The following is a 25,543-nucleotide window of genomic DNA, read 5'->3' as shown; positions in this document are numbered from 1 at the left end:
GGCGGCCCCTGGCTCTGGGTCTCCCCTCAGCCTTCCCCAGCCCCCTCAGCCCCTCAGCCCCTCAGCCCCTCGCTGCTCGCCGTCAGGTCTACCCCACGGCTCTTGCAGCTGCTCGCACACTCCCACTCTCTGCCTCTTGCTCACACTGCGTGACCCACAGGCCTGCTTAACACTGTATTTGTGTGTGTGTGTGTGTGTGTGTGTGTGTGTGTGTGTGTGTTTGTGTGTGTGTGTGTGTGCGTGCGTGTGTGTGTGTGTGCGGGCGTGTCTGTGTGTGTGTCTGTGTGTCTGTGTGTCTGTGTGTCTGTGTGTGTGTGTCTGTGTGTGTGATATATGAGAGATAGAAAGGTAGAAACTGTCCTGAACCCAGCAGCAGCTCGGCTAACTGTCAACTCACTAGATAAGCCAGGTAAAACGACAACCAAGTAGAATCATGCACCATGGTTTAAATGGCAATAATAGTTCTCACATTGGAGTCACTTTATGTCATATTTCACGTCATCAAAAAGTGAAGTTAAAGTACAGTGTGGGCTATATGTGTAAGTATGAGCCTACTTTCACTACTATTGTGTTTTTGAAACATATCATAATATTGCAGTCTGTTAGAACCTTTTGAGAACCTTACAAAAACATTAAATTAGCAGTTTCCAAACATCCTCTGTTGGCTTAGTAGGCCTTCAACATGCATCAGCTGGGCTCCAGGAGCAGCGGGTGATTCAGCCAATTAGACGGAGAGGTGATTTAGATGGCCAGATTGGGAGAGCCACCATTGGCTGCTGGCCAGGACACTGGGGTTACCACCCCTGATCCTCTGCAAGCCGTGCCGTTGGATCCTTAATGACCACAGGGAAAGGAGACAGGGGGCAAACATTTGGTGACCAGCTCACTATCTCACTATCCCACTAATTTGTATATGTTACTAGGCTCTAAAGCTGTATTCAGTATAGACATGAAATACAGCATACTGTATGTACGAGTGAGTCAATGTCAGTCTTATACAGTTTGTCATAGTAGTTTCTATCCAGCTTCAATCTTGGTTCATGCATCATTTCTGTACAAAAAAAAATGGCAAAGTAGTTGCCACCATTGTTTCGATTGGAGCAGGCCTGCATGAGTCCCGGCTTGATGTCAGAATTTCAGCTTGTATGTAACTGATTGTTCCTTCCCTCCTATGAGGAAAGCACAATTACCTTTTCCTGTCGAAGCATACAGGTTCTGTCAGCGGCTCCTCATGCATAATACATACCTGACATTCTGTTACTGTTACCTGCAGCATATAACCAGTCACACTGTAAAAGGTGTTTGTCTGCTCCCCCGCAACTCCAAATGCTAGATATTAAAAATTAATGGCCATGATTAAGATACTTTAAAACCCACAAATGGTATATTTAAATATTAAGTCACATGTAATTAAGCAGGAAGAAATATTCATCCCTGTAGTTAGGGCAATTATAACAATTTCCATCAAGGGATTTCTCAGCTTGACTTTTGTTCCGAGCAATAGTGATTAACATTATGGTTAATTGAAGTCATTTTCTAAGACTTGGGGTATTTCTTTTTCCTTGGTCCTAGAGGAAGTCTTGGGTGTGTAGGCAAGGGGTCTGGTGTTGAATGTTAATGACAAGCTTTTTCCTGGATTCTCTATGTGACTTTGTTTAATTGTCTGTGCTGGTGTTCCCCCAGGTGGCTGAGGAGGTCACACACACACACACACACACACACACACACACACACACACACACATACACTCCCTGTTGGAGTCACGGTCCAGTGGACAGTAAGGGACGGGGACACAGTGGGGGAATATCGCTCAGGTCACAATCAACTTCCTCAAGTCATACAGGGGGACAGAGCAGTACAATATCCCGCCCAGACAAGAGCTTTAAGGTTGGCTGCTTTCCAACTGCTATCTTGTTTAAATTCACCATGTCACAGACAGAAACGTACAGTACCTGTAGATACAGTATTACTCCTTTTAAAAATAGAATATTCACCAAGCTGTACAGTATGTAGAGAAATTATACAGCATGGGTAACTGTGATATGATTGGAATATAATTGCAATAATGTAACTATGCTTAATTTGAGCAGATGGAATCATCACACAAAGCAACATTTCAGCACTCAAAATCCCTTCATCAGAGTGTGAAAAGTGCATCAGGCTGCATTTTCATAGGAATATCATGTTGCGTGTGAGTGTTGCACCATAATGCTCATCAGATGAAACTTCTGGCAATGAAATGGAGTTTTAACAGTAATATGGCATGCCGAACTGTGTAATGTAAAGCAAAAGTAAGTATGTGACGATGTCGGTCAAACTGATAAACTGTTGGTCTCTTTTGGGATCTTTCTTGGCTGGAACTCAGCCCATGCTGAGCGGCAAGTCTGCTATCATCATATGTGATGATTTCAAGTGACAAGTCTCCCATACTGCACGTGTGTGTGTTAAACTGACACAGAGCTGAATATTAATAACAAGGGCCTCATAAAAGAACTATAACATCCAGTATTTACAAGCATTGCATAACTCCTTTAAATGCACTGCAAAACGAGCATAAACATGTGTATGTCAACAATCCATGATTCGTATGTCATGGCCTTATGTCAAGGATTACAAAGCTTGTTTGAAATGCTTATTAGTGTGTTATGCATTGCTAATAAATGTGTTACGTAGGGCACTTGTACTGTACTATGGTGGGCCTTTAGTTTACATGCTAAAATCAAATCCAAACAAAATGGTCTCCCTGCACACACCCGGCTCTGTGCATCATACAGTATCCCGATCTGTTTTAGTGTAAGTAATATGTCTGCATACTGTCATGAGTGACACAGACTCTTTTCTATGGCGCCGTTACCCATTTTAAAGATCGACGCCAGCCTGCGAGTATGAACCCAGCAGTTGTCCTCTCTCTGAATGTTATTACAGAGAGAGGCAAGGTCAGATTGCAGGAATGATGATACATGGGAGGCGCTTTTGAAATAAGTAAGTACTCTTTTTTTGCTGCTGCGTCGCATATTGACCTTGGCATTTCTGACAATAGCATCCATCACACACATGAAACCTTTCCAACAGGCAACGGCGGTCCGTGGTGCGGCCAAGTGAATGGGATTAAGGAATAACACTGGTAGATGGATGCCTGACGTCAAGCGGCTGAAGGATCAACCTCTCGTTCCTCATGCGTTCCGCTTCCTCTGTCCTCCCTCCGCTGCAGGACTGGCTCATGTTTCTTTCCCTTTGACACAAATGATGAACAGCTCCAGAATTATTTGTGTTTTGGATCAATATTGCAGCATTATGATGGAAACAACTGCAGCAGATATATTGAGAGTGTGTCGATAGAATCAACCACGGACAATACTAATGGACTGTCCATCAAAGTTTGGCAGGGACCCAGATTATGGGATGTTTACTGCCATAACTTTCTTTGTGGTTACTGAATTATTAGGCAAATTCTCCCAACAACTCTTTTTCAGCAAGTTTTGCTTCCCCAAAGTTACAGAATGTTGTCCCTACAAGGTGCATTTTATTGAACAGCCCTAGCTCATCATCATAATATTACCATCATCATCCTCATCCTCATCATCAGACTCTATTTAACAACTTAGTCACTGCATATAGGCCTCTGCTAGACCTGTTTGAGAGGGAAAGAAACCACAACACTATTGAAGGCTTTGTAGTGGGCGCCAGAGTGGAAAAAGACATTAACACTGTGTGTGTGTGTGTGTGTGTGTGTGTGTGTGTGTGTGTGTGTGTGTGTGTGTGTGTGTGTGTGTGTGCGTGTGTGTGTGTGTCAGTGTGTTTAGGAGGAGAGCTGCTCTGAACTACTCAGCTGGGAGTGTCCAGTCAGTGACCCCTGTCTCTCCAACTGTGTGGAGAGGACTCTTCAGTGTGTGTGTGAGAGAGAAGTACAACACTGCGGACAGAAGAGCATTGTTCTAGACCCTGCTTTCTCTCTCTCTCTCTCTCTCTCTCTCTTTCTGTCTCTCTCTCCCAGTGTTCCTGGTCCACACTCTAAGCACAGGGTGGACATGCACTCGCTCACGTAGCATGCCCTGAGGGGAAGCCCCAAACCACAGTGCCCTTTGCTCTGACATAGACACACACAGGGCCAGGTTGTAGCCTTACTGTATCTCTCTGGCCACTCGTGGTTCAGCATCTTCACTTCGGAGCCCGAGGTGTTCTGCACATGTTAGTGCTGAGTGGGATCTGGATTATAAGCCATTTGTTCATTATAAAAGAGATTTGTATATTTTCTACTTTAAAGCTTTTAATTTCAATTGTCAGTTACACGTACTTCATAATGTCTTTATGTTTTTATTAACTTTTCCTTAAAATCAGATTTTTGGACAGCAAAATAAATGTTGGGAAACGAAGAACTGAATTGGGAAATCTTGGGAATGGTTATTTTTATTGTTTTCTGTAGTGGTATTTTGTAAAATGTTGCTCCATTTATTCTACATTGCCTCCTCTCACTTACTGTATCTTTCTAATGATTCCATTGAGGGTGCTTTTTAAACCTCATTTTATAAGGGACTGTATAGTTAGTTGTTTCTGTCATTGCTTCTATACACGTTAAGATTATACAAATTAAGAAAATATACTGGTAATCAATTGTATTTGTATTATAGCAAACATGCATTTTTATTGTCCTCAAAACTCTAAATACCATTATGTATACTTTACCAATTAAAACATTATTATTTTCTTTTTATTGTCTTTGATACTTCTAATTGAACATAAAGCTATTAAAACAATAATTGTAAACCTGATCTCATGTTTTTTTACAGGAACTCCTGTAATTTATGTATTTAGCTTCTTAACTTTCCCATTTAACAATGACAAATTCAAAACACATAAAGCATTTTTCTTTTAAATTACGGTATTACAATTCTAAATCTTTTTTTTCCAAACAAATGGTATTTTCTTTTGACATTTTTATAATTCAACATTATAGGACTCTGAATGGTGCTTTTGATAATACCAAATTATAATATCTAGAATATAGAGTAAGTATTGATTTCTTGAAAATATAAAGTATATGTATATGAATTATCAAACAATAATACAGCAATGGGCATAACAAATGTTTTCATGTACCTGCTGCATTATAGAACAAATATGCTCTATAGAATGCATTTCCAAAAACGTTAAAATGTGGATCAAAATAAAAACAAATTGAAACATGATTTGCTGTCGAATTATTGTTGACTGAGAGTTTTCTTCTCTATCCTTAACAATTTTCTCTATAATGGCTCTATAATCCTGTAAAGCCCCGTTGTGAAAAGTAATATTTTCTCCTTTTTTGTCTTTTCTTTTAAAAGTCTCAGCATGATGGTGTTTTCCACAATCAAGTTTTATGGCGTAGCGGCGGGATGCCGAGTCCAGAGGGACCCTCTGGAGAGAGAGGTGAGTCCCAGGTGCTGCAAACCTCTCATGTTATTACCACCAAGCCGTCACGGCTTACTGTCCTATTTTACCCCACACAACCATCCCAAACTACAGGCAGGACAGTGGATGGCATGGTAACAGCTGCATGTTACAGTATGTGTGGCTTTGTCCATTGTCCAATGTGTTTCACAGAGCTCATGTGAAATTCAACCGCCTTGTACATATGGGTGGAAAACATGGAGGATTCATTTTGTGTAGCAGCAGCCAAAGCCCACTCTCTGCCGCAGAGGCCCAAACTAAAATGGAGAAGGGATTTCATTTTTGGGAAGAGGAGGGGTGGGTAGTTGGGGCACACAGACGGATATTTCTCTCAAACTTGGACTTGCAGCGCCCTCTACCCACCGCTCTGTGAACTGCATATTGGTTGCCCCGCAAATCCCCCCCCCCACCCCCATCTCTGTAATCGTCTGGGAGCCAGGCCTTGTCCCGGCTCTCCAGAATTTTAACAGAAATCATAAAAGGGAGGCTTCTTTAAAGGCTTCATCTACTGTGACCAACCTCCATCAGCAGTAACCCATGTTATACAGGCCACAGTTATGACACCCTCAAAGGGCTTCCCCTGAGGAGGCAGGCGAAGGGGAGGAGGGACAGGGGGGGACAGGGCCTCAGAAGTTTCCCACCTTCCCTTGAACCACGGCTGCACACCCCCGGCAGGAGGTGGACAGGGCTTGCTTTGAAAAATAACACCTTTGTGATCTCCAGCATTTTGGGATGGAGCGTGGTCTGCAGATGGCTCCCAATGCAGCCCCTCGCTAAATACAGATGGAGAGAAAAAGAGAGGGATTGAGAGAGACAGGGAATGAGAGAGTGAGAGAGATAGAAAGAGAGAGAGAGAGAGAGAGAGAGAGAGAGAAAGACAGAGAGACAGAGAGACAGAGAGACCTTTGAACTTGTGCCAAGGATCATCCTCAGTCACCATCGTTCATAAAGAGTAGATCTCTCCAACTGTCCGCCTCAAACACAGGGCCATTTTACAGCTCAGTGACAATAACTGCCTTGGATACACTTTCTTCCGAAGGACAGATTACAAGCATCGATGACATGGTTGGTGTGACCAGAGATTGAGAATACACACGCAGATATCTCACAACACTGCAAATACATAACAAACATGTACATTAATAAAACAAAAATAAAACAAATGACTTAGACCTAATTCAGGTAGAAAATTGCATTTTATGATGTTTTAGATAATACAACACACGTTTAAAAGTATTATATTTCAAGTGCTAATAGAGACAGTAATAGTAATGTTCTGTTAGACATTGTAAGGCAAAGGAACATGGTCTCCATGAACCATACGTTTTGTGCTCCACACGACCACTTCGCTGATTACATTCAAACACCCTAATGCGTTCATTTGGCCTTTCATATTAGCAAAAGCCATAATGAATATTGCATATGGGCAGCGATTAAGTTAGATTATATTGAGAGCCGCCACCCTTCATAAAGCTCACACGTGTCGTGCATGTAGCCAGCTAATGGGCGTGAGTGGAAAACTAAGAAGCAGACCACGGAATGGGGATCCCACAGAGTTTGTACAGGAGAGAATAAATCATTATTGGCCCAGCGATGGTGACAGCATTTTTCCCTCCGTCTGGGGGAAGAAAACAGTGTGCTGAACTTCTAACCCCGGATTCTGAAATCATTTTTAGCCGCAGTTGACAGTCAGTAACCAGCGCTTGACAGCGAGCTCCTGATGCCTTGTGACACTTTCCTGTGGCTCAGCAGGTCCCCTCAAATGATCCAGCACTCTGCAAAGGTGATCGGCTGTTGTCCTGTTTTTCTTTCCTCTCCTCGGCAGTCACCAAGGAATAGGGGGTTTTGATCATTTGTCCATTACTACTTGTTCTTTCTCTTTCTACATTTTTGGTTGCTTGCATCACATCAGACAAAAATTACGTGGGCTCTTTGCTGTAAACGCCCAATATATTGTACTGTTTATTTTATTACAGTATGTAGTATATAACTAACTATTTATATGCAAAACATTTGAGTGTTATATAATTTTACCCATTTCATTTCCAAAAGACAGGGACCGTAACATGAGATCGAATTTTTCATTTTGATGACATGCACATATATATTATTTGTAGCAAATCACTTCTCACAAAATCAGCATGAATGTCAATCTTAGCTCTCTGTGTGTAAGATGGTGCCTTGTGGAAGCTTGTCTTGCCTCCAAACAGCTGGGGTGCCTCTTTTGTGTTTTTGGAGGGCCTGTTGCCCCGGCTCTATTCAGGGCTTTCACACCAGTCTCACTCACTTCTCACTCCCAGGGTCCCTCCTCACAGGTCATAAATTAAGCAGAGGGAGGGGAGACCGAGGTGAGAGAAAAAGATCAGTCAGAACCTAATTTTCAGTTCATATTAGCACTTATTCCATTATAACACAATGTCGAAGGAGTCAACGCTTTGTGCCGCGTGGTAACGAACAGAACGGGCGCGAATGCAGGGTTTACCCCAGACATGAAGGTAACATGGAGGATATTTTCCACGATAAAGCGTTTTGGGTTTATTCACATGGGGCCACACTGCTGTTGATGCTATATGTTATTTTAATGAGTGTCGCTGGCACAGTGGTTAATGTGGCCATAGTTCAGGGCTCTGAGAGGCTGGGAGGGGGGAGCGAGGTGGTGAGACACAAGATGGTGGCCGTGATGGGTACTTGGATAACTCATTCCGCCTCCCATGTCAAAACAAGGACTGCTCCACTTCATGGCAAACATATGTCAAGGTAAAAGGGTTTGTACAATACTGTGTTTGTATTTTTCAGATTCCGACACAATCACCAACCTAACCCTAACCAAGAACATTCTCATTTCCTGCACTACAGATTTTTTTTCAGCTATCTGCATAACTGATATCTCATTCAGATGTCACAATTCAAATTATGAAAAAATATATGTTTGGGTGGGCATTCAAATGGTCTACCATCCCATACCCAGCAGTGCATACTGTGACAATGACTTAATGACATGAATGGCATAGAATAATGCACAACTCGGCTTGTATTGAGGGTATTTCTTGCCATTATCCCTTTGTGATATAGAAAGATCAAAATTATGAAATATCATCCGTCACATGTGGGATCTATTCACCAATATCACAAAAAGTCTCATTGAAAACTATTAAATGGCTTTGAATGAGGCTGTGTATGGAACCATATGGCCGCATCCACATCTCCTCATTTCATACATGTTTCTTTTGACATCAATAATGCCCTGGTATCCAGTGGCGTCTGGATCGTGTCCAAAACAATTATAAAGTTGCCGTGGAAACTGAGGCCCTGCGCCAGGGTGAAGCATACTGTCTCCGCTCAGATAACCACATGGAAAGTCACACCAAACAAAGCGCATGACTGGGGTGCATAAATAGAGAAATATAAAGAGAGAGAGAGAGAGGGGGAGAAATGAAAGAAAGTGTGTTGCAAAAGTCAGGTTTAGAGAAAATGATCTTGCTGTTCATTTCCATACTGCATTTAGTAGATGTGCATACTGTAACTGCTTGTATACAGTATGTGTGTTTATGTGAGTGTATGTATGTGTGTGTGAGAGAGAGAGAGAGAGAAAGAGAGAGAGAAATACATAGATAGTTAGAGAGAGAGATAGATAGAGAGAGAGAGAGATAGATAGAGAGAGAGAGAATGTGTGTGTGCGTGCATCCGTCTGTGTGTGTATGTGTGCATGTGTATGTGTGTGTGTGTGTGTGTGTGTGTGTGTGTGTATGTGTGTGTGTGTGTGTGTGTGTGTGTGTGTGTGTGTGACAGTGTGTGTGAACATTAGTGCAGCAAGGTAACATACAGCCCTTCACAGAGACTGGGTATGGGAGTGGAGTAATGTATTGTAACCTTATGCTAAGCTAATGAACAGGAGGATGAAAGCGGGGTAATGGAGGCATTTTTACATTAATCTTTGGGCTCCTCATTATGCACTGAATATGACAACCTCATTAGGAGTGCACAAAAGATTACCCATGTGAGTAAAGAGCAGCACCTTCATGTAGAAGCACAAATAGACAAACCCACTCACACACCTTGATATACAGGCATAAATAAGCAAACATACAGTATAAAGACTCTTAAGCTCTTACACACAGGATAAAACACACACACACACACACACACACACACACACACACACACACACACACACACACACACTCCTGGTCACCCGATGGGGGGAACTAAGATCATGGAGACAATCTGACTGGGTTTCAAAGACCCCTCACAGTTCTGTCTGTTTGTTCAGATGGTGTTGGAGAATGCCACTATTTTAAAGTTATGGCATCACATTGTTTGATCTTAGAGATGAAAAAGATCAGTTTTAACCTCTTGTGCAGTCAGGAATCATTCCTTGATGTTGTCTATAGCAGTTATGTGTGTTGCTGTGAGCATAAGATCTCATTTAGATTTAGGGCATTTCAGTCAAGCAAAGTGTTCCTGTTTGTGCAAACACTGTAGTATAGAAATACAGTGCAACCCTTCAGTTAGGTGTGCAATGTTTTCAGCTTTGTGCAAAATGTGTTTATTTTTCTTCATTACAGAGACTTAAAAAAGCTAAGCATTGAGAAATATCTAATATATTAGACCAACAGCCTGTATAATTGTGTCATTCATTAATAAATTAAACACAGTATCTACCTGAGGTGTCAGCTGATTTAAGAATCATACTTTGTTCTCATTAGTGAGCCTGTGAAATTAACAATTATGTTGAGGCCATGCAGTAATTGATTTAAAACGTGTATACCACTTCACACTCTTCATAAGATAATATTCCCACCTCATTCCCCATTTGTTTGTGTGTGTGTGTGTGTTATTCACAGCTTTTAATTTAATCAATATTAATAGGAATTCCAGTCTATGTTGAAACAGTAGAATGTCTCTGTAACTTACAGTGACGTTATATATGCGAGAGTCCTCTCACACTGCATTTGCTGAAGAATAGCTCAACACTGCACTCCTGTGGTGAAGATCAGGCTACACTTACCTACAGTTTGCTCTGTTGTCCTAAATGAGGAAACCGCCCTAGATTTGATCAACCTGTATAACAACGTTTCTCTGTAACTTCACTGTACCTGGCCACTGCTCCATGACTAGGGTGTAAAGTCAGACTTCTGAGCTAAATGCAGTTTTCTTTGTCTGGATATTAAATAACACAGTCTGCATGTTCAATATTTATTTCTTACAGAGCAGTGGATGCTCTGATTAAAGGGATGGTTCAGCCTATTTTCATCTTTAGGTGAAATACTGTATCATTATCCTGAGTTATCCTCATAGGCCAGTTGTGAAAGCTTGTCCGGTTCTCCGTTCTTCACTTTGCTTCTGCAGCAAATGCTAACAGTTAGCAGTGCCCTCTCCAATAGGATTCCAACAGCACTTAAGTTGTTGAAATGACATGCCAAAATCTCCTCAGAGAAACTTAAAACAAAGTTTAGTAATGGCTATATACCAGATGAACCTGTACATGCTTTTATTGTAATCACATCAACATAGTTTTGCAATAATGTGTAATGTTCAATCGTCATATACTTCCTAGATTCCATTTAGGATACAGGCTACTTTTTGTTCACAGCTAGTACTCACTCCGTGGTCGAGTGCCTGCACTGCAAGGGGAGAACTTGGCTGGTGAAACTGAAACTAAGAGGCTGTGTGAGTCTATGAAGAGGAAATAGTTCCAGTTCTGAGCAAATCGATTATAGAGACTGTAATTGTTTTATTTTCAATAGTATGCACATCAAAAAATCATGTCAAGTGTAACTTGCCACTAAACTTTTGGCATGTAATTTCAACAATGCTAACTTACCACTAGTCAGTGTTAGCCTCATTGTAGGTTACCCTCATCATGGTGAATTGAAACTGACCTTACAGTTATGAATGGCTTACCCATTTCGACCGTAATGGCTATTAGCAACATAGACAGTCAGACAATTACAGTTATTTGCATGATCAATGTGCTATTACATGTGAATAGAAGTCTGAGCAGCATCCACCCTGCAAAGAACAGACACACTCTTATTCACACCTGTATGTTGAAATGCAGGCTTATTGTTTTACATTTGTTTTACTCAAGCCACAACATAGTTTTGCTCTCAGTCTATTTAGACCTTGTTTTCAATGAGCATCCTTTTGATACCGTTTATCGTACTGCTAGAAGCAAGATCAAATTTGCCCTGATTACAGACATTTGGTACACTTTTGTGTGTAACTCGATTGCTTTTTACAAGCCAGGAGACAACATCACTGTTGATGAGAAATTGTTTCCAACAAAAGCTTGGTGCCCCTTTAAACGGTTCATGGCTAACAAGCCTGACAAGTTTAATGCATCTCCACCAGTGGGTGAACAAGTTGGAGATGCAAATCATGCACGCAAAGAGACAATGCCAGTTGGGCAAATGCTCACAGAACAAAACAAGAGACATTTGTAGAATGTGTATCCGACTTGTCTGTGTGTCTTGCACACAGAAACCTCTGATGATTTGTTTTGAATGTGGTTTGCATGGTGGAGCATAAGAGCCGGTGGATTTGTCTGTCGACTTTACTGACACATTTCCGCAAAGGTGCATAGTCACAGTTATTTTTTTTACTTTTGCAAATGACCCGGGTGTGTAGACCTTCTTGCATATACAATATGTATAATCATATTTCATTACATGTCATTATTGCTTCAGATTTGTGTTATTTTTTAGTTGTTATCAAGTGATGGCACTTCACATTTGACTGCATGGTATTGATCTAATTCAATGATTACATTGTTACACTAACGTCAACAAATGGACATCTCAGGACCTCACTCTGGGTACTTTGGTTAGTAATGAGGGCCTGGGGCTTCTAGTGTTAAGTGCCATTGGAATCCTGTCTATCGGAGAGGGCGCTGCTAACTGTTAGCCTTTGCTGTGATAGCAAAGTGGAGAACGGAGCAGCTTTCACTACTGGCCTATGAGGATAACTCACGCAGTGCCCTGTAGACATTGTCTACACTCCAAAAGTTTTGATTTTAAATCAAACAATTACAAATATTAATAAAGTAGAGATTTTCAACTTTTATTTGATGGTATTTGTTTACATGTTGGTTTCATCATTCAGAAATTACAACAGTTTTTATGCATAGTCCCCCTATTTTAGGGTACCCAAAAGTAATGGGACAATTGGCTTGACAGGTGTTTCTGGTAAATCTGTCACACCCTCCACCTCCACCTAGCCTGCGCCAGTCTCTCTCTCCCCTGTCTGTCTCTCTCTGTCTGTGTGTGTGTATGTGTGTGGGAGTGGCCCCAGGCTCCAGCTATCCAGTTCACATTATCCACTCCACCTGATCTGTCGACACACCTGAGGTTCATCATCCCATCATCCATGCAGTATTTAAACCCTGGCTTCCTGTCCACTCATCGCCAGATCGTTTGTTGTCTTTACTTTCTATGTCTAGTATTTGACTAACAGCGCTCTCTCTGTTCTATAGTGCCACTTCCAGGTTTCTGCCTGCCTGCCTGCCCTGCCACCCTGACCTGCTTGCCATTCTACCCTGCCATTCCTTTTCCCCCATTCCCTTCATTAAAACCCGGTTCCTTTTACATATGTGTCCTGACTCTGTGGGGGGAGGGGGGGGGGGGGTTACTATCTTGGTTCTTCCTGTGTTATTCTCGAGTAAAGTGACCAATTTAGGGTTGAATCAGCATTTCATGTTACCATCTCTGTGACTGGGTCCTACCCTAAACAAGCACACATTGTGGACAGATAAGATTAAGATGAAAGTGTGATTTACCTTTCAATAAATTAACATTGGTTAAATTGTTATTGACAATCTATGTACTTCCCAATTCATTCTTTAATTAGTTCTCAAATGTATATGGTAGCTTTTTCTAAAGAGATTGATATAACCGCCAGGGAAGACAAAAAACATGATAATACTATAATATCAGCGACTTTTCGGCAATGAAAGCTAAGGCGTGACGGGCATGCGCCGTAAAGTCCAGAAAACGGAACACAAAATACTTCCTGGTATTCATAGGCTCGCCTTACCACTGGCTGATATGGGTGGGAAACACGATGACGTCTTCCAATGACATTATAGAGTTAATACGGGGCGATTGAAGAAGTGGTCTGTTATATTTCTACAATTGGATATTGGTACGTTTTAAGGGCAATTCATTCACTGTTTGCCGGTAACATAATGTGAATATGCTTTTGTGAAGTCATTTCAATATTCTGTTATATCGATATAGTATGTGATAGATGAAAACGATGAATGAGGACCCTACTACTGCTTGGCGCACAAAGCTTTACAATGAATATAAACGTGGAATTCTAAATTTGAAGTGATTATGTCTAAATCGTGATGCGATAGCAATCACAATAGTAGCCTAGAATCTCATTTGATTACAATCGTGAAGCCTTGAGATTTTAAAAGCATGGGCAAACGTGTGCCAATGGACTACAGTGGCTTACTAAGAGGATTGTCTTTTGTTGTTTGCTTGCCGACACCACACCCTTTCAATGCCAATACTTACGATGACTTGACTGGGAACTATATAGGCTTTATTGTTGGCCTAGATATGACATAGCCGTGTTTAGTATATTTTGTATGGCTTGTTATTTCTTAGAACTTAATAAATTGTAAAATAGACAAAACAGGCACTTCAATTCACCACAGACCCCCGACTATTGATTGTAAAAATAGTAGGAGAGATTGCTTGCTACATGAAACACTTACATCGTATCACATTCATGTGCGCCTGATTTGAGGGTGTCCATCTCCAGCAGAAGATGGCGCCAGATCTCAGACCTATTTATCTTGGGTCAATTCCATGTAATAACGTTATGATAATTAATCTACAGGTTATAACACTTGATTCGATCAGAGGAGAAATGAATATGTATGCAGTGCCCAACCCTGGCATGCCAGGCTGCCCACCTGGATTGGAATATCTTACACAGGTGAGTTATTCAACTGTACTACATGATTGATAATAATTATTGGAAAAACAAGGTAGACATACTTATATTTTATGTATCTATCTCTTCTCCTCCCAATTATGCAATAAGGTTGATCAGCTACTCATTAAACAGAAAGTTGAGCTTATTGAAGGTATGTAAAAAATTAGCCACCATTGGATTATAATTCATTATTATTCTACCTTGTGTCAATTCACACTGTGTGTGTGTGTGTGTGTGTGTGTGTGTGTGTGTGTGTGTGTGTGTGTGTGTGTGTGCGTGTGTGTGCATGTGTGCATGTGTATGTGTGCTTGTTTTCTGTGTGTATTGTGCATCCTTGTAGCCCTGGCTGGCTTCGAGAGCAACAACAAGTATGATGTACGGAATGCGATGGGCCAGAATGTGTTCTATGCAGTGGAGGAGAACGACTGTATGAGTCGCCAGTGCTGCGGTCCCCTACGTTCCTTTACCATCCGCGTCCTCGACAACTTTGGACAGGAAGTCATCACCGTCACCAGGCCCCTCAAGTGCATGTCCTGCTTCTTCCCCTGCTGTCTACAAGAGGTGATCTGACCTCTATCACCTCATCCTTGTTATTACTGCAATATTGCTCTATTACTCCTTCCATGACTTACTGTAGTTGGGTTACCCTCTCTTTGTCTGTTGATATATAAAGTTAATACGGTATAAACACTTGATGTGACTACCACCTTGATTCATATAGATGATCACAGAGACGAGAGCAACACAACTCATTTTTGTTTTTTCTCACCCCTTTGTTTCATGTCCCTTACCTCTTTCCTCTTTACTACTCCACTGTCAAACACCAACCCCACCCTCGCCGGACCCCGTCCACCATCAACCAATCCTTTCTGTTTTCCCACAATCCCCCACTCAGCTGGAGGTTCAAGCCCCCCCAGGGAACACAGTGGGCTATGTCGTCCAGCAGTGGCACCCCTTCTCCCCCAAGTTCATAATCCAGAACGAACACAGGGAACCTGTCCTCAGGCTCAAAGGGCCATTCTGTGGCTGGAGCTGCCTACCAGATGTTGATTTTGACGTAGGTTTATCTAAACACACGACATAATGAAATTTGTGAAAACAGAATATGACACGAGAAATGTTCCGGGCCCTTGGTTGTTTTTATAAGGGATCCTCCCGTTCCACTCTGAATGCAGAAATGTGTTTCTAATCAGAGGGTTGCGGGTGGATGAAGCCATCTTGGAGGGCATGCGTTTGTGTGGTACAGTGTGGCCATTGTTACATGCTTCATCTGTTTTTATTAGACTTAGCCGTGAAGGGCAATTTGGGTCAAAGATATAGAACTTTCCCCTCATTGGAGGGGGGCTAGCTGAAGCAAAATATTGCCTTGGAAATTCCTCAGAAATTGGTTTCAAATAATGACAGAAGAAACACAAACATTTGCAGGGAAAGTTATTTTGCATTGGGCAAGATTCAGTCTCCCATCGGCTGCAACCTGGTTTGAGGAGTGGTGAGGTTTCCAGTATCTGAGGAGAGTCTGGGAGAGGGGGGTCTAGGTGTTTAAGAGTGTAGAGAGGTATGCCAGGGCTAGGCCATGGAGGGACTTAGTCGTTTGTGGTAGGAGTAGTAGTTTGAAGGTGATGCAGCATGTGATGAGGAGCCAGTGAAAGTGATGCAGAGTGGGGGTGATGTGCTCCCAGGATTTAGTGTGCATTTGAGTACCCTTGCTGCACAGTTCTGGACATACTGCAGACAAACAATGTAACAATAGAAAAGGTAATTTACTGGGTTCCCCCCTTCATGTACTCTGCACTATTGTCTACAGATTTTGACCATGGATGAAGTCCCAATCACAATTGGGAAGATCAGTAAGCAGTGGACGGGGCTTCTCCGGGAGGTGTTCACAGATTCAGACAACTTTGGAATCCAGTTCCCCATGGATCTGGATGTGAAAATGAAGGCTGTGATGATTGGAGCTTGCTTCCTCATTGTAAGTTTGGCATTCACCAATATTGGAGATGTGTCCCTCATTGCCATTATTACCTTAATGAATGGGTAACTTTACTTAACAGTACTGATACATACTGCATAAGCAGTATAAGTCTTAACAGCGGATGTTAGCTCATTGTACTTGTAAGTCAGCAAATTACTCTCTTAGAAAACGTGATGATCATTGAATGTTTCCCTCTGTTCGTTTGCAGGATTTCATGTTCTTTGAGACTAACAACTAGGAGCTGTGGAGAGATCTACAGCAAGTGTCTCAAAACCCCAGGAGAAAGGCAATACAGTCCAGGTGGTCAAGGCCAAGTTCTCAGACGTGCTACAGTACTACAGTACTATTTGTGACATGTCTTGATGTGGTTTAAGCACCAATAAGTACCTAACGCTGAGGATTTGGTAGGAACAATGGTATACAGGTGAATGTTATGTGTAGCTGACTAGTTTTTGTCTCAGCCCCTCACTGGTTTACACATTGCTGCTAAATAAGGCTGGCCAGGATTGTGTGTTTTCACTTTATTTAGATAAAGTATGAGGTCTTTATTTGTGTGTTTACAGTGTGGTTGTGTTGCCCATCAGGGCCTAGAACCCTCAGTCCAAGGTGACTAGTACCACCCATTTGCAACACAACACATATAATCAACACTTGATCTGAACAATTTATGCAAGATATTGAAGTGAGGATGTGGTAACAGTCTATTTTTTGGTAAATCATCAGTTCCATGTGTGTTAAATATAAACAAATAGCCGTTGTTAATTTTCCTATGTCAATTAATGCATATTAATTATTATTATTATTATTATTATTATTATTATTATTATTATTTGTTTTTATGAGGTCAAACCTACGGTAGTGACATTTATACATATTGTTTGTAGATGTTTGATGTTTACATTATTTATTTATTTATTTATTTATTTATTTATTTATGTATTGACCTACTCATTGTTTATCTAGGTTTTGTTCTGTGCTCTTTTTTATTGTCTATATGGGAATATTTGTGCTATTTATGCAGGTTGTCACACTGAGACCATACCGACATTTGACAAATGCCATTTTATTCTTCTTCCTATTCTCCTCCACTAGAGGGAGGTATATATTCATTTTAAAAGTGTTGACAGTTTATTTGGACCTTTCTGCTCACAGTATAGAAGATATATTATATATGAATCATATGAGGGTCTTGAGATGGTGTATTTGCTTATTGACCCAGGTTGCTGAATGCATGCTACTGAAATGCGAAACAAGTAAAGATTATTAATAACATTTACTACACACCTGTTTTAAGTGTTGATACACTGAATGTAAAATGCTCTGTTTATTTATGTTTTTGTTGTTTATTAAAAACATATTTTTACCTGAGTAGAGTATACTATATTGACACTTTGTATGTTTACTTTTGGTACTGAATTAGTGAATAAACATACTGTACTGTAGGGGAATAGCATCGCTCAGGTGGATGATGTATTGTACAAGTGGTTTTCATGACTGCGTCATATGGTCAGATATTTGTGCAATCAAAAAGGTTTGGAACATCAATAACATCCATTCCAACAGTACAATGACTAAGGCATAACATTTGATTTGCTGAATTCCCGTAACTACAGCCAAAGATGTCCTATGGCAGCTCTTTTGAGGCACACAGGTTTGCTGGAAACCTATTTCAGTGGTATCCCTCAGAAGTGGCTACGGGAATTCAGCTGGTCTGGTGCACAGTGCCAGTATGTTCAAGTGTGTGAAGAAGCAATTAAATGTTCCCCTGTAAAACAGAGCCTTCTGTCAAGTAATGAAAAGCGGTTAGTCACACGATGATGCAAACATGCCCTGTGAACTACAAAGCTATGATTACAAAATGGAGACCATTGACTAATGGAAATGCAGATGTTAATAAACAGTTATGAGTAATGACATGATAAGAGTTGTTTAATCTTTGATTTTATTTGTGTTCTTCTACCCTCGCTGGGCACAACTGAATTTGATTACTGAGGGATGATCTCACCCTTGCCTCATCTCTTTACCCATCTCCCTTACCAGTGCTACACCTGATGTGTAGGCTACTAATAGAAGTGTGAACTACGATCAAATGTAAGGATGTCCATATCTATTTTTCTTATTAATTAGGGACTTTATACCAAGTTCATAGGTAATTAATAACACCTTAATGAATAATACATATATCTGTATGGCAATCTACTTATATCAACAACAACAACAACAACAACATCAACAGGTTGGACATGCATACACATGTTGACAACAAGTATACAGTGATATATCAATCCATATCAACATTCATAAATGTTTATGCAGTGAATTGCTTATGTAGTCCTTATGGAAAGAGTTTTGACAGGTGTATTACCAAATTCCAAAAGCAGTCATTTAACAGTCATTTATGTTTGACATTTTAGTTTTGCCAAAGGGCTGAGGTGCAATGTAATGGTAATATAAGGAGCTGACTGCGTCAAACAAGGGCAAATATGTCGATAGAAAAAGAAAGCATGTGGCCTTATGTAGGGTCACTTGGAACTGTCATCAATGATAACTGACTGATTTTACTTTCTCTCCTTTGAAGTAAGCCAGCATGGGTATAACCAAAAGAGCTTTTTTTTGACACTGCCCTTTATTGTGTAGTTTTAACAATGTATTTCTCATCATAATTCAAAGAGCCTTATTGGCACTAATTAAGGAGCAGGCACAGCATGACACTGCTCAAAATGTGCTCTTGGCTCCACAACACTTTAGACAAAGCCTGGTCTATTTGCAGGCCATTAGTCTGCTGTTTTCTGTCTGCATTTCCATATCTGGCTGGTGTGATTTGTAATAATTTGAGACAGTGGGTGACAGTGGGTGGGTGTTGATGAGGCTGGCTACTGGTAAATGTACGTCTGTGTACAGTCCACATTGAGAGAGACACAGGAGAGTCACAGGAGAGTCACAGGAGAGTCACAGGAAAATGAGGAAACATTTTGCTTATTAGCTCTCTGCCAGGATTCAACTACTTCAGGCTGTTTTCTTGCAATAGGCCTTAATGATGCATAGGTGTTTCTCACATGGATTAGAGTTAATTCAATGAGTATATGCCTGACTCTTGGCAAAGTAGTGAGTGGTTAACACTTAATTCCTAAACTGTAGTTTCATCTCTCTGTTTCTCATGATCAATGCATTATTCCTCTTTTTGTGAATACTTGATTGCTATACTCTCATTGTATGGCACATTGGTAAGTCAAGTCCTTGATAAAGCTGTGAATGGTGGAAAGGTTTATGCACAGTGCAGCTGTTAAACTAACAGTTACAGTCCTCGGCCAATCTCAGTGGGGAGATGATGGATTGGTAGTGGATCTAATGACTTCATTCACGTCTCCAGGAATTTGTAAACAAGCTGTGTATAATCAGCTGAAGTTAAAATGTTTTCCTTGATTTGACCATAGTAACTATGACCAGCCTATGTTTTGAATCTGTTGGTTTATATTGTTGTGTGTTTAGGAGAGGAGAATTTTCCCTACCATTTTACTAACTGAGCTGAAATCTGTGACCATTCGACCTATTTGTGACATTGTAATTTCAACTAACCTTTACAGCCCCACTGATAATTTTCTCCCCTAAAGAAGTCATTTTAGGTCAGTAAAGAAAAGCGGTTAGTCAGGGTTAATCTTTCTTAGCCTCAGGCCCCTTGCATTAATATTTTAGGTTCTCATTTTAACTGGCTTGTTCCCAATTTGCCAAGCCGTTATTGTTTACCAGCACTCACATTTGTATTAGCTCCAAAACAGATCTTGTTTCTCATTTCCCCTCGGTCTTGGGATTTTTGGCATCCTACTTAATGTTCTAAAGAAATGCAGAATATGACCTGTAGAGTTAGTACAGCTCGCAGCTGTGCATAATATGCTGTTTTCTACTCCCACACCAGCATTCCCATCACAATGTTGGTTTACAGATTGAACAGAGAAATCCCAGAGAAATCCCAGAGAAATCCCAGAGTAGAATATGCTTTGTCCCTGTTTAAATAGTCTGTATGTGGGATGTTTTTTTTAATGTAAAACAACCACACATCTATGGGCTATTCTCAGCCTTATAATCTAAGCTTTATAAAAGCTTTATAACCTGTAAACCTTTTGAGATATTTTTGTTGCACCTCTTTGACATACAATTAGAGACAAATGACTTCAGGGTCAGGAGGTCATCATGAGCATGCAAAACACAAACAATGGCTTTAATGTGTTTTGCCTCCCAGACTTTCTAAAACAGCCATTTAAGTAGAGACAACCAATGGCCCTATGATGTGGTGAGTTTACACTACTGACGCTTTGCATGCTGGGGCTTGGGCTTTCTCATTGTGCATATTTCATAAGATTGATGGGTTGAAGGAAAGTACACACTTCAAGCCTGTTGCAATGCCTTGAATTAAGTCTGAACACATGCTATGAGGTCAGTGAGGTCTATGCTACAGTATACTGTAGCTATTCTCTATTGACACCTTAGGCACGATGGAGACCGTACAGTATGTACATTTTGGGTTGTTCTGTGAATTGAGATAGTAACTAACTGACTATCACTGACTGTGAGTCCTGCAAGAGTGAAAAGAAACAATGTAATTAGTGAGATAAAGGAATGGTTGCCTTGGTTCCCTGGAAACAGCATGTCTGGAATTTCCTGTATCTATGTGTTAAGTCCATTGCTTTAAACAAAGGATCCAACAACATCTGTGCAAACGCAAGCCTAAGAAAACACTATACTGAAGTTCCACAATCAGAGGGGTCATGGAGGACAGATGCTGGTAGTGAAAAGGGGGTTGCAGCGTGGGCCTTTGTGGTTCTCTGTGTTTGTAGTGTAGGTTTTTCCTACACTGGTAAGAAACACCAGGATAAGTGACTTTTCAAACTTTATGAGAACGATGGAAAAATCTTTTCATGTTGTTTTTTCTTCCTTTCATTTGACATCTTTGTATCTATGGACCGCACATACCACTAACAGAGTATGCAACTAGATATTATTATCCAACTTACAATGCACATTCCACGTAGGCATGATGGGCAATAGAAAATGGTAACATGGACATAAATAGATACTTTTTATGAGCCTCTGATTCTAGCCTGGCCTCCCTAATGATGACATTCGGTATTACGCTGATGAGAGGCCGGTTGTAGAGCTCCTCCTGTGTAATTTGAAGGGCTAAGGGAGTCTCCCATGAGGCCATCTCAAACTGTCCAGTACAAATCCACCTTTAAGCTCCTAAAATTGTGTGGCCAAGAGCAACGATAAATCTTACTGTATAACTTGCTCATTCAGCTTGGTTTATCTCCTAGCCTATACAAAAGATGAATCCACCCAATTTGCTGTTCCAAGAGATGATCTGTAAACCAATTGTGTTATGCTCCATGTTTTCAATCATCTTTGGTGATTACAGTATGTATGTCAACTCCTATGATGCGTTTGGATATGTTTTCCCGAGTGTTTCCCCACTTGGAAGATTAAAAAAATTGAAACAATTGAGTTGTCATGATGACATAACCAATGACCAGTGGCAAAGGCATGGATTATACCACAGTACCAGAGTATGTGATGCTTTTGTCCTCACATGTGGACTCTGATTGTCATAGCATGACAATACCATGAAAAGTGTACTTCCTGTGGTAATTAAGAGTGCTGTGGTCTCACCTTAAACACAACCCTAGTCTGTCAGGAGAGCCCCTTCAATTACGTCTCTTCTCCACTCCCAACGTGATTTAGGACCCCACCCTACACCAAATGGATGGCCTGTGGCCTCAGAAGGGGCACCTATGTTGACAAACATTGGTCAGAGATGTCGGAAAGATGAATTGACAGGAAGGCAAGCTGGCAGACAGAAAGGAGTGCTTTGCTTTCCATTGATCTGAACTAGTAGTTAAACTAGCAGTAGTCTGATCAAAGGAGACCATTTCAAATAAAAAAAAATAAAGCTATGAGGCAATTATGGCCAAGGCTCAATCAGGGTTGAGGAAACCGAATGTCTAGGAGAGATGACTCACCATTGTAATTGAAAAACCAAATGTCATGTCTGCGTATTTTACCAGAGGCACCATGTCAAATATAGAGTTTGCAAAGAGCACCAGGAACGCCTAGGTGTGCCGTTATTCCTGGAGATCTTGTATTGTTATTTGACTTGGCGCCATTTGGATCCTCAATTTGGTGAATGAAAAGGACCTTTTCTCTTTTTGAACCAGGTCTTGACCAATGACATATTGTATAGGCAGAGGCACCATGTCACCATGTCAAATATAGAGTTTGCAAAGAGCACCAGAAACGCCTAGGTGTGCCGTTATTCCTGGAGATCTTGTATTGTTATTTGACTTGGCGCCATTTGGATCCTCAATTTGGTGAATGAAAAGGACCTTTTCTCTTTTTGAACCAGGTCTTGACCAATGACATATTGTATAGGCAGAGATGAGCAGTATTTGAAATATGTATTTCAAATACTTTTGAGTGTTTTGTCATTTGTATTTGACCCACCAGAACAAAATGCTATGTATGTAAGTGGGTTTTTAAATGGTATAAATGTGGCAGAGGTGATTTGGAATCATTCTCTCATTATAATATAGCCCTGCCTGCGACTTCTGAGCCCAGATGTATCTCTTGTATCATGAGGATTTCTCCTTGTTATAGCGGTCTGTGGCAAGTCCTGGTTGAAACTCAACTAGTTACATAAAACAAATATAAGGATGAATCTTATTCAATTCTGTTCATTACAAGAGAACACACAAAACATAGGCCTACTGTACCACATTTGTTGAACATTTCTGGTAATCTTTCACTGTGATATTGGTATTAAGTTTAATTAACATTGATATTAAAAAGTATTGAAAAATGTGAGGAACACAAGCTATGTCTCCGTGCGTCTTCCTAAAGAAATTTGCTCTCTCTGCATGTCCACTCGTTTGCCTTGCTTGCAAATGCATTTTCTGTATTTTGAAAATACTAAATACATGTATTTTAATTAAATCATTGTTTTTCCACCAGTATATTGTATGTTTGTGTTCATGTTGATACATTGGTCTTTAGGGTATTTTGTGTTTTGTAACATGATACATTTTGATGTATCTTTGCCCATCTCTTGCTGTAGGAAAATTACATACTGTATTCATAAATAGATGACAGATATTTATATATATAAGTTACATGGAAAATAGATGATAGACATAATAATGCCATGGATAATCTGTAATATACGCAATACAAAATCCATTCTATTTTATTTGATCATATTCTATACTGTATATCGTGCTCTATTACAGTACAGTAAGTATATGACAGCCCACAACTTTCCCTTGTTTGTCTAGCTTTGACTGGATTTGGGGGGGAAATGTCTGGTATTATATTTTATGTTGGGCATCTGTTTTGTTTAATGTTAAATGTCTTTCTAATGAACATACTATCATGGAGAATGCATTATCGTGTGCCCATTATGACAGCCAAGCCCAAAGCTTCATTAAACTTCAATAGAAAGTTTTTTTTTAAAGCCCTATAAAACCTCTGTATCCACAACAATACGCAAAATAGACTGCAGCCTGTTACTTGTGTTAACTGTACACCATTCGTAATGTCAGTTCAAAGCAAGAGGTGACATGTGTCACCCACAGACAATGAGTCCAATGTGCTCAATATGGGATATGCCAATAATCTATTATATATCACAGAAATATACTGCTCTGGGACTACTCTCAGGGCATTACACAAAGCATTGGGCTTTCAAGACCAACACAAATTGATACAATTATATGCAGAAAAATAATCTAGCTGCCTTTTGCAAACAGTCAGGGAGCATCCACAGACCTCAGGACTTGTGTGCTGGGCAGAGACTTGTGCTTGTGAATTAAAAAAAGCCAGAGGGGTTTGTTTCTCATTGTCTTATTCAGCCCTGACACCAGATGCAGCATGAGCTGCTTGACCACAATCACTTTTATATTCTAGCCGCAGACCGTGCTGAACCAATCCCAGCCCTACTGGGTGACACAAGCTCGCTGTTGCAGGACATTCCAATGACATGTTTCTCAGATTTGTATTCAGCTCACATGTAATGTACTTTTATGCCAAACTGGTACAGTATCTTTCTCCTCCAGTTAAGCAACAAAACTTGTCAAAACCTTATCATTGGCCTCTAGGGTATCTAAATATTGGTAAATAGGGTATCTAGGGTTCTAAAAATGTAAAGTCTACATAACATGACTGTCTATCTGTCTGTGTGTTTGAGTAATGTAATTGAGCATGCATGGATTTCATTAAATCATACAATTGGCCGACTGAGAAAACAATAGCTTACGTAGGACTTTCAGACGCTTGTATAAAATGCATAAAATGTTATGGTCATAGTTCAAGTCAAACATATGGTTTTCATGGCATTGCACTTTGCATTGCTTTCTCTGGTTTTTGTAAGCACCTCTGCACCTAAATCATTACACTCATAAAGTGTTCATACTCTCCTCTGTCTACTGTACCTTTAGAGAGGGAGGTAGGTGATGTCATAGAGGAAAGCTTGAAAAATCACTAACAGTCATCTCGACTGCCATTCAAGTTAATGATACCCAGACATTGGACTAAAGCCTCAGGGACATACTGTGGTCTAATACACTACAAATACGAAAAAGCACATATGGGAAACTCATGATTCAGGGGTTGATTGTTCCATTGAAACAATTATACTGTAATACTGTAATTTCTTCTTCTCTAAGGGACTACATTTACTGTCTGACTTCTATTATCCTCCACCTGTAAGCCTGCAGTCTGGACACTGATACATTATTGACATCTTCAGCATCATATACTTTCCAGGGTCAAGACAGTTACCATGTAGTGATTAAGGACAATAAATCAGGCGATAGGGGTTATCTGGAACCATCAGTAATGACAGTTCTGTATGTCTTGACTTAATTGATGTGCTGCCAAATTAGGTCAGTTTGGTCTGTCCTACAGTACCTTCAGACATCTCGTTTTGAAGGTCATTTGAGAATACAGTAGTTCCCAAGCTTGTTGTCAACAAAAAGGTTTCATGTAGGACATTGTTAATACCTGGATAAACCACTATGTTGTTCTGTTCCTACATCAGCACATGACCCTAACCCTAACTCCAAATCTGACATTTAAATTGATCAACTACATATTAAAACACATTTTGCAAGAAGGTGAACTTGATTAATTGCTTTATTGTTATTTTGGTCG

General features: G+C 40.5%; 1 protein-coding gene across 1 annotated transcript; it reads left to right on the top strand.

Moving 5' to 3' along the window:
• Window positions 1–14,307: 14,307 nt before the first annotated feature.
• LOC310801042 (phospholipid scramblase 1) lies at window positions 14,308–16,586 on the top strand (the record flags this gene model as incomplete). Its single annotated transcript, XM_083664989.1, has 6 exons — window positions 14,308–14,376; window positions 14,485–14,527; window positions 14,717–14,937; window positions 15,272–15,433; window positions 16,181–16,345; window positions 16,557–16,586. The coding sequence occupies 6 exons, from the start codon at window positions 14,308–14,310 to the stop codon at window positions 16,584–16,586; spliced, it is 690 nt and encodes a 229-aa protein (XP_083521115.1).
• Window positions 16,587–25,543: the final 8,957 nt, after the last annotated feature.

The sequence above is a fragment of the Argentina silus genome (genome assembly GCF_951799395.1).
Source record: "Argentina silus genome assembly, chromosome: 1".
NCBI classification, from domain to species: domain Eukaryota; kingdom Metazoa; phylum Chordata; class Actinopteri; order Argentiniformes; family Argentinidae; genus Argentina; species Argentina silus.
The sequence above is the reverse complement of the archived record's forward strand: the minus strand, read 5'-3'. Positions and strand labels throughout refer to the sequence as shown.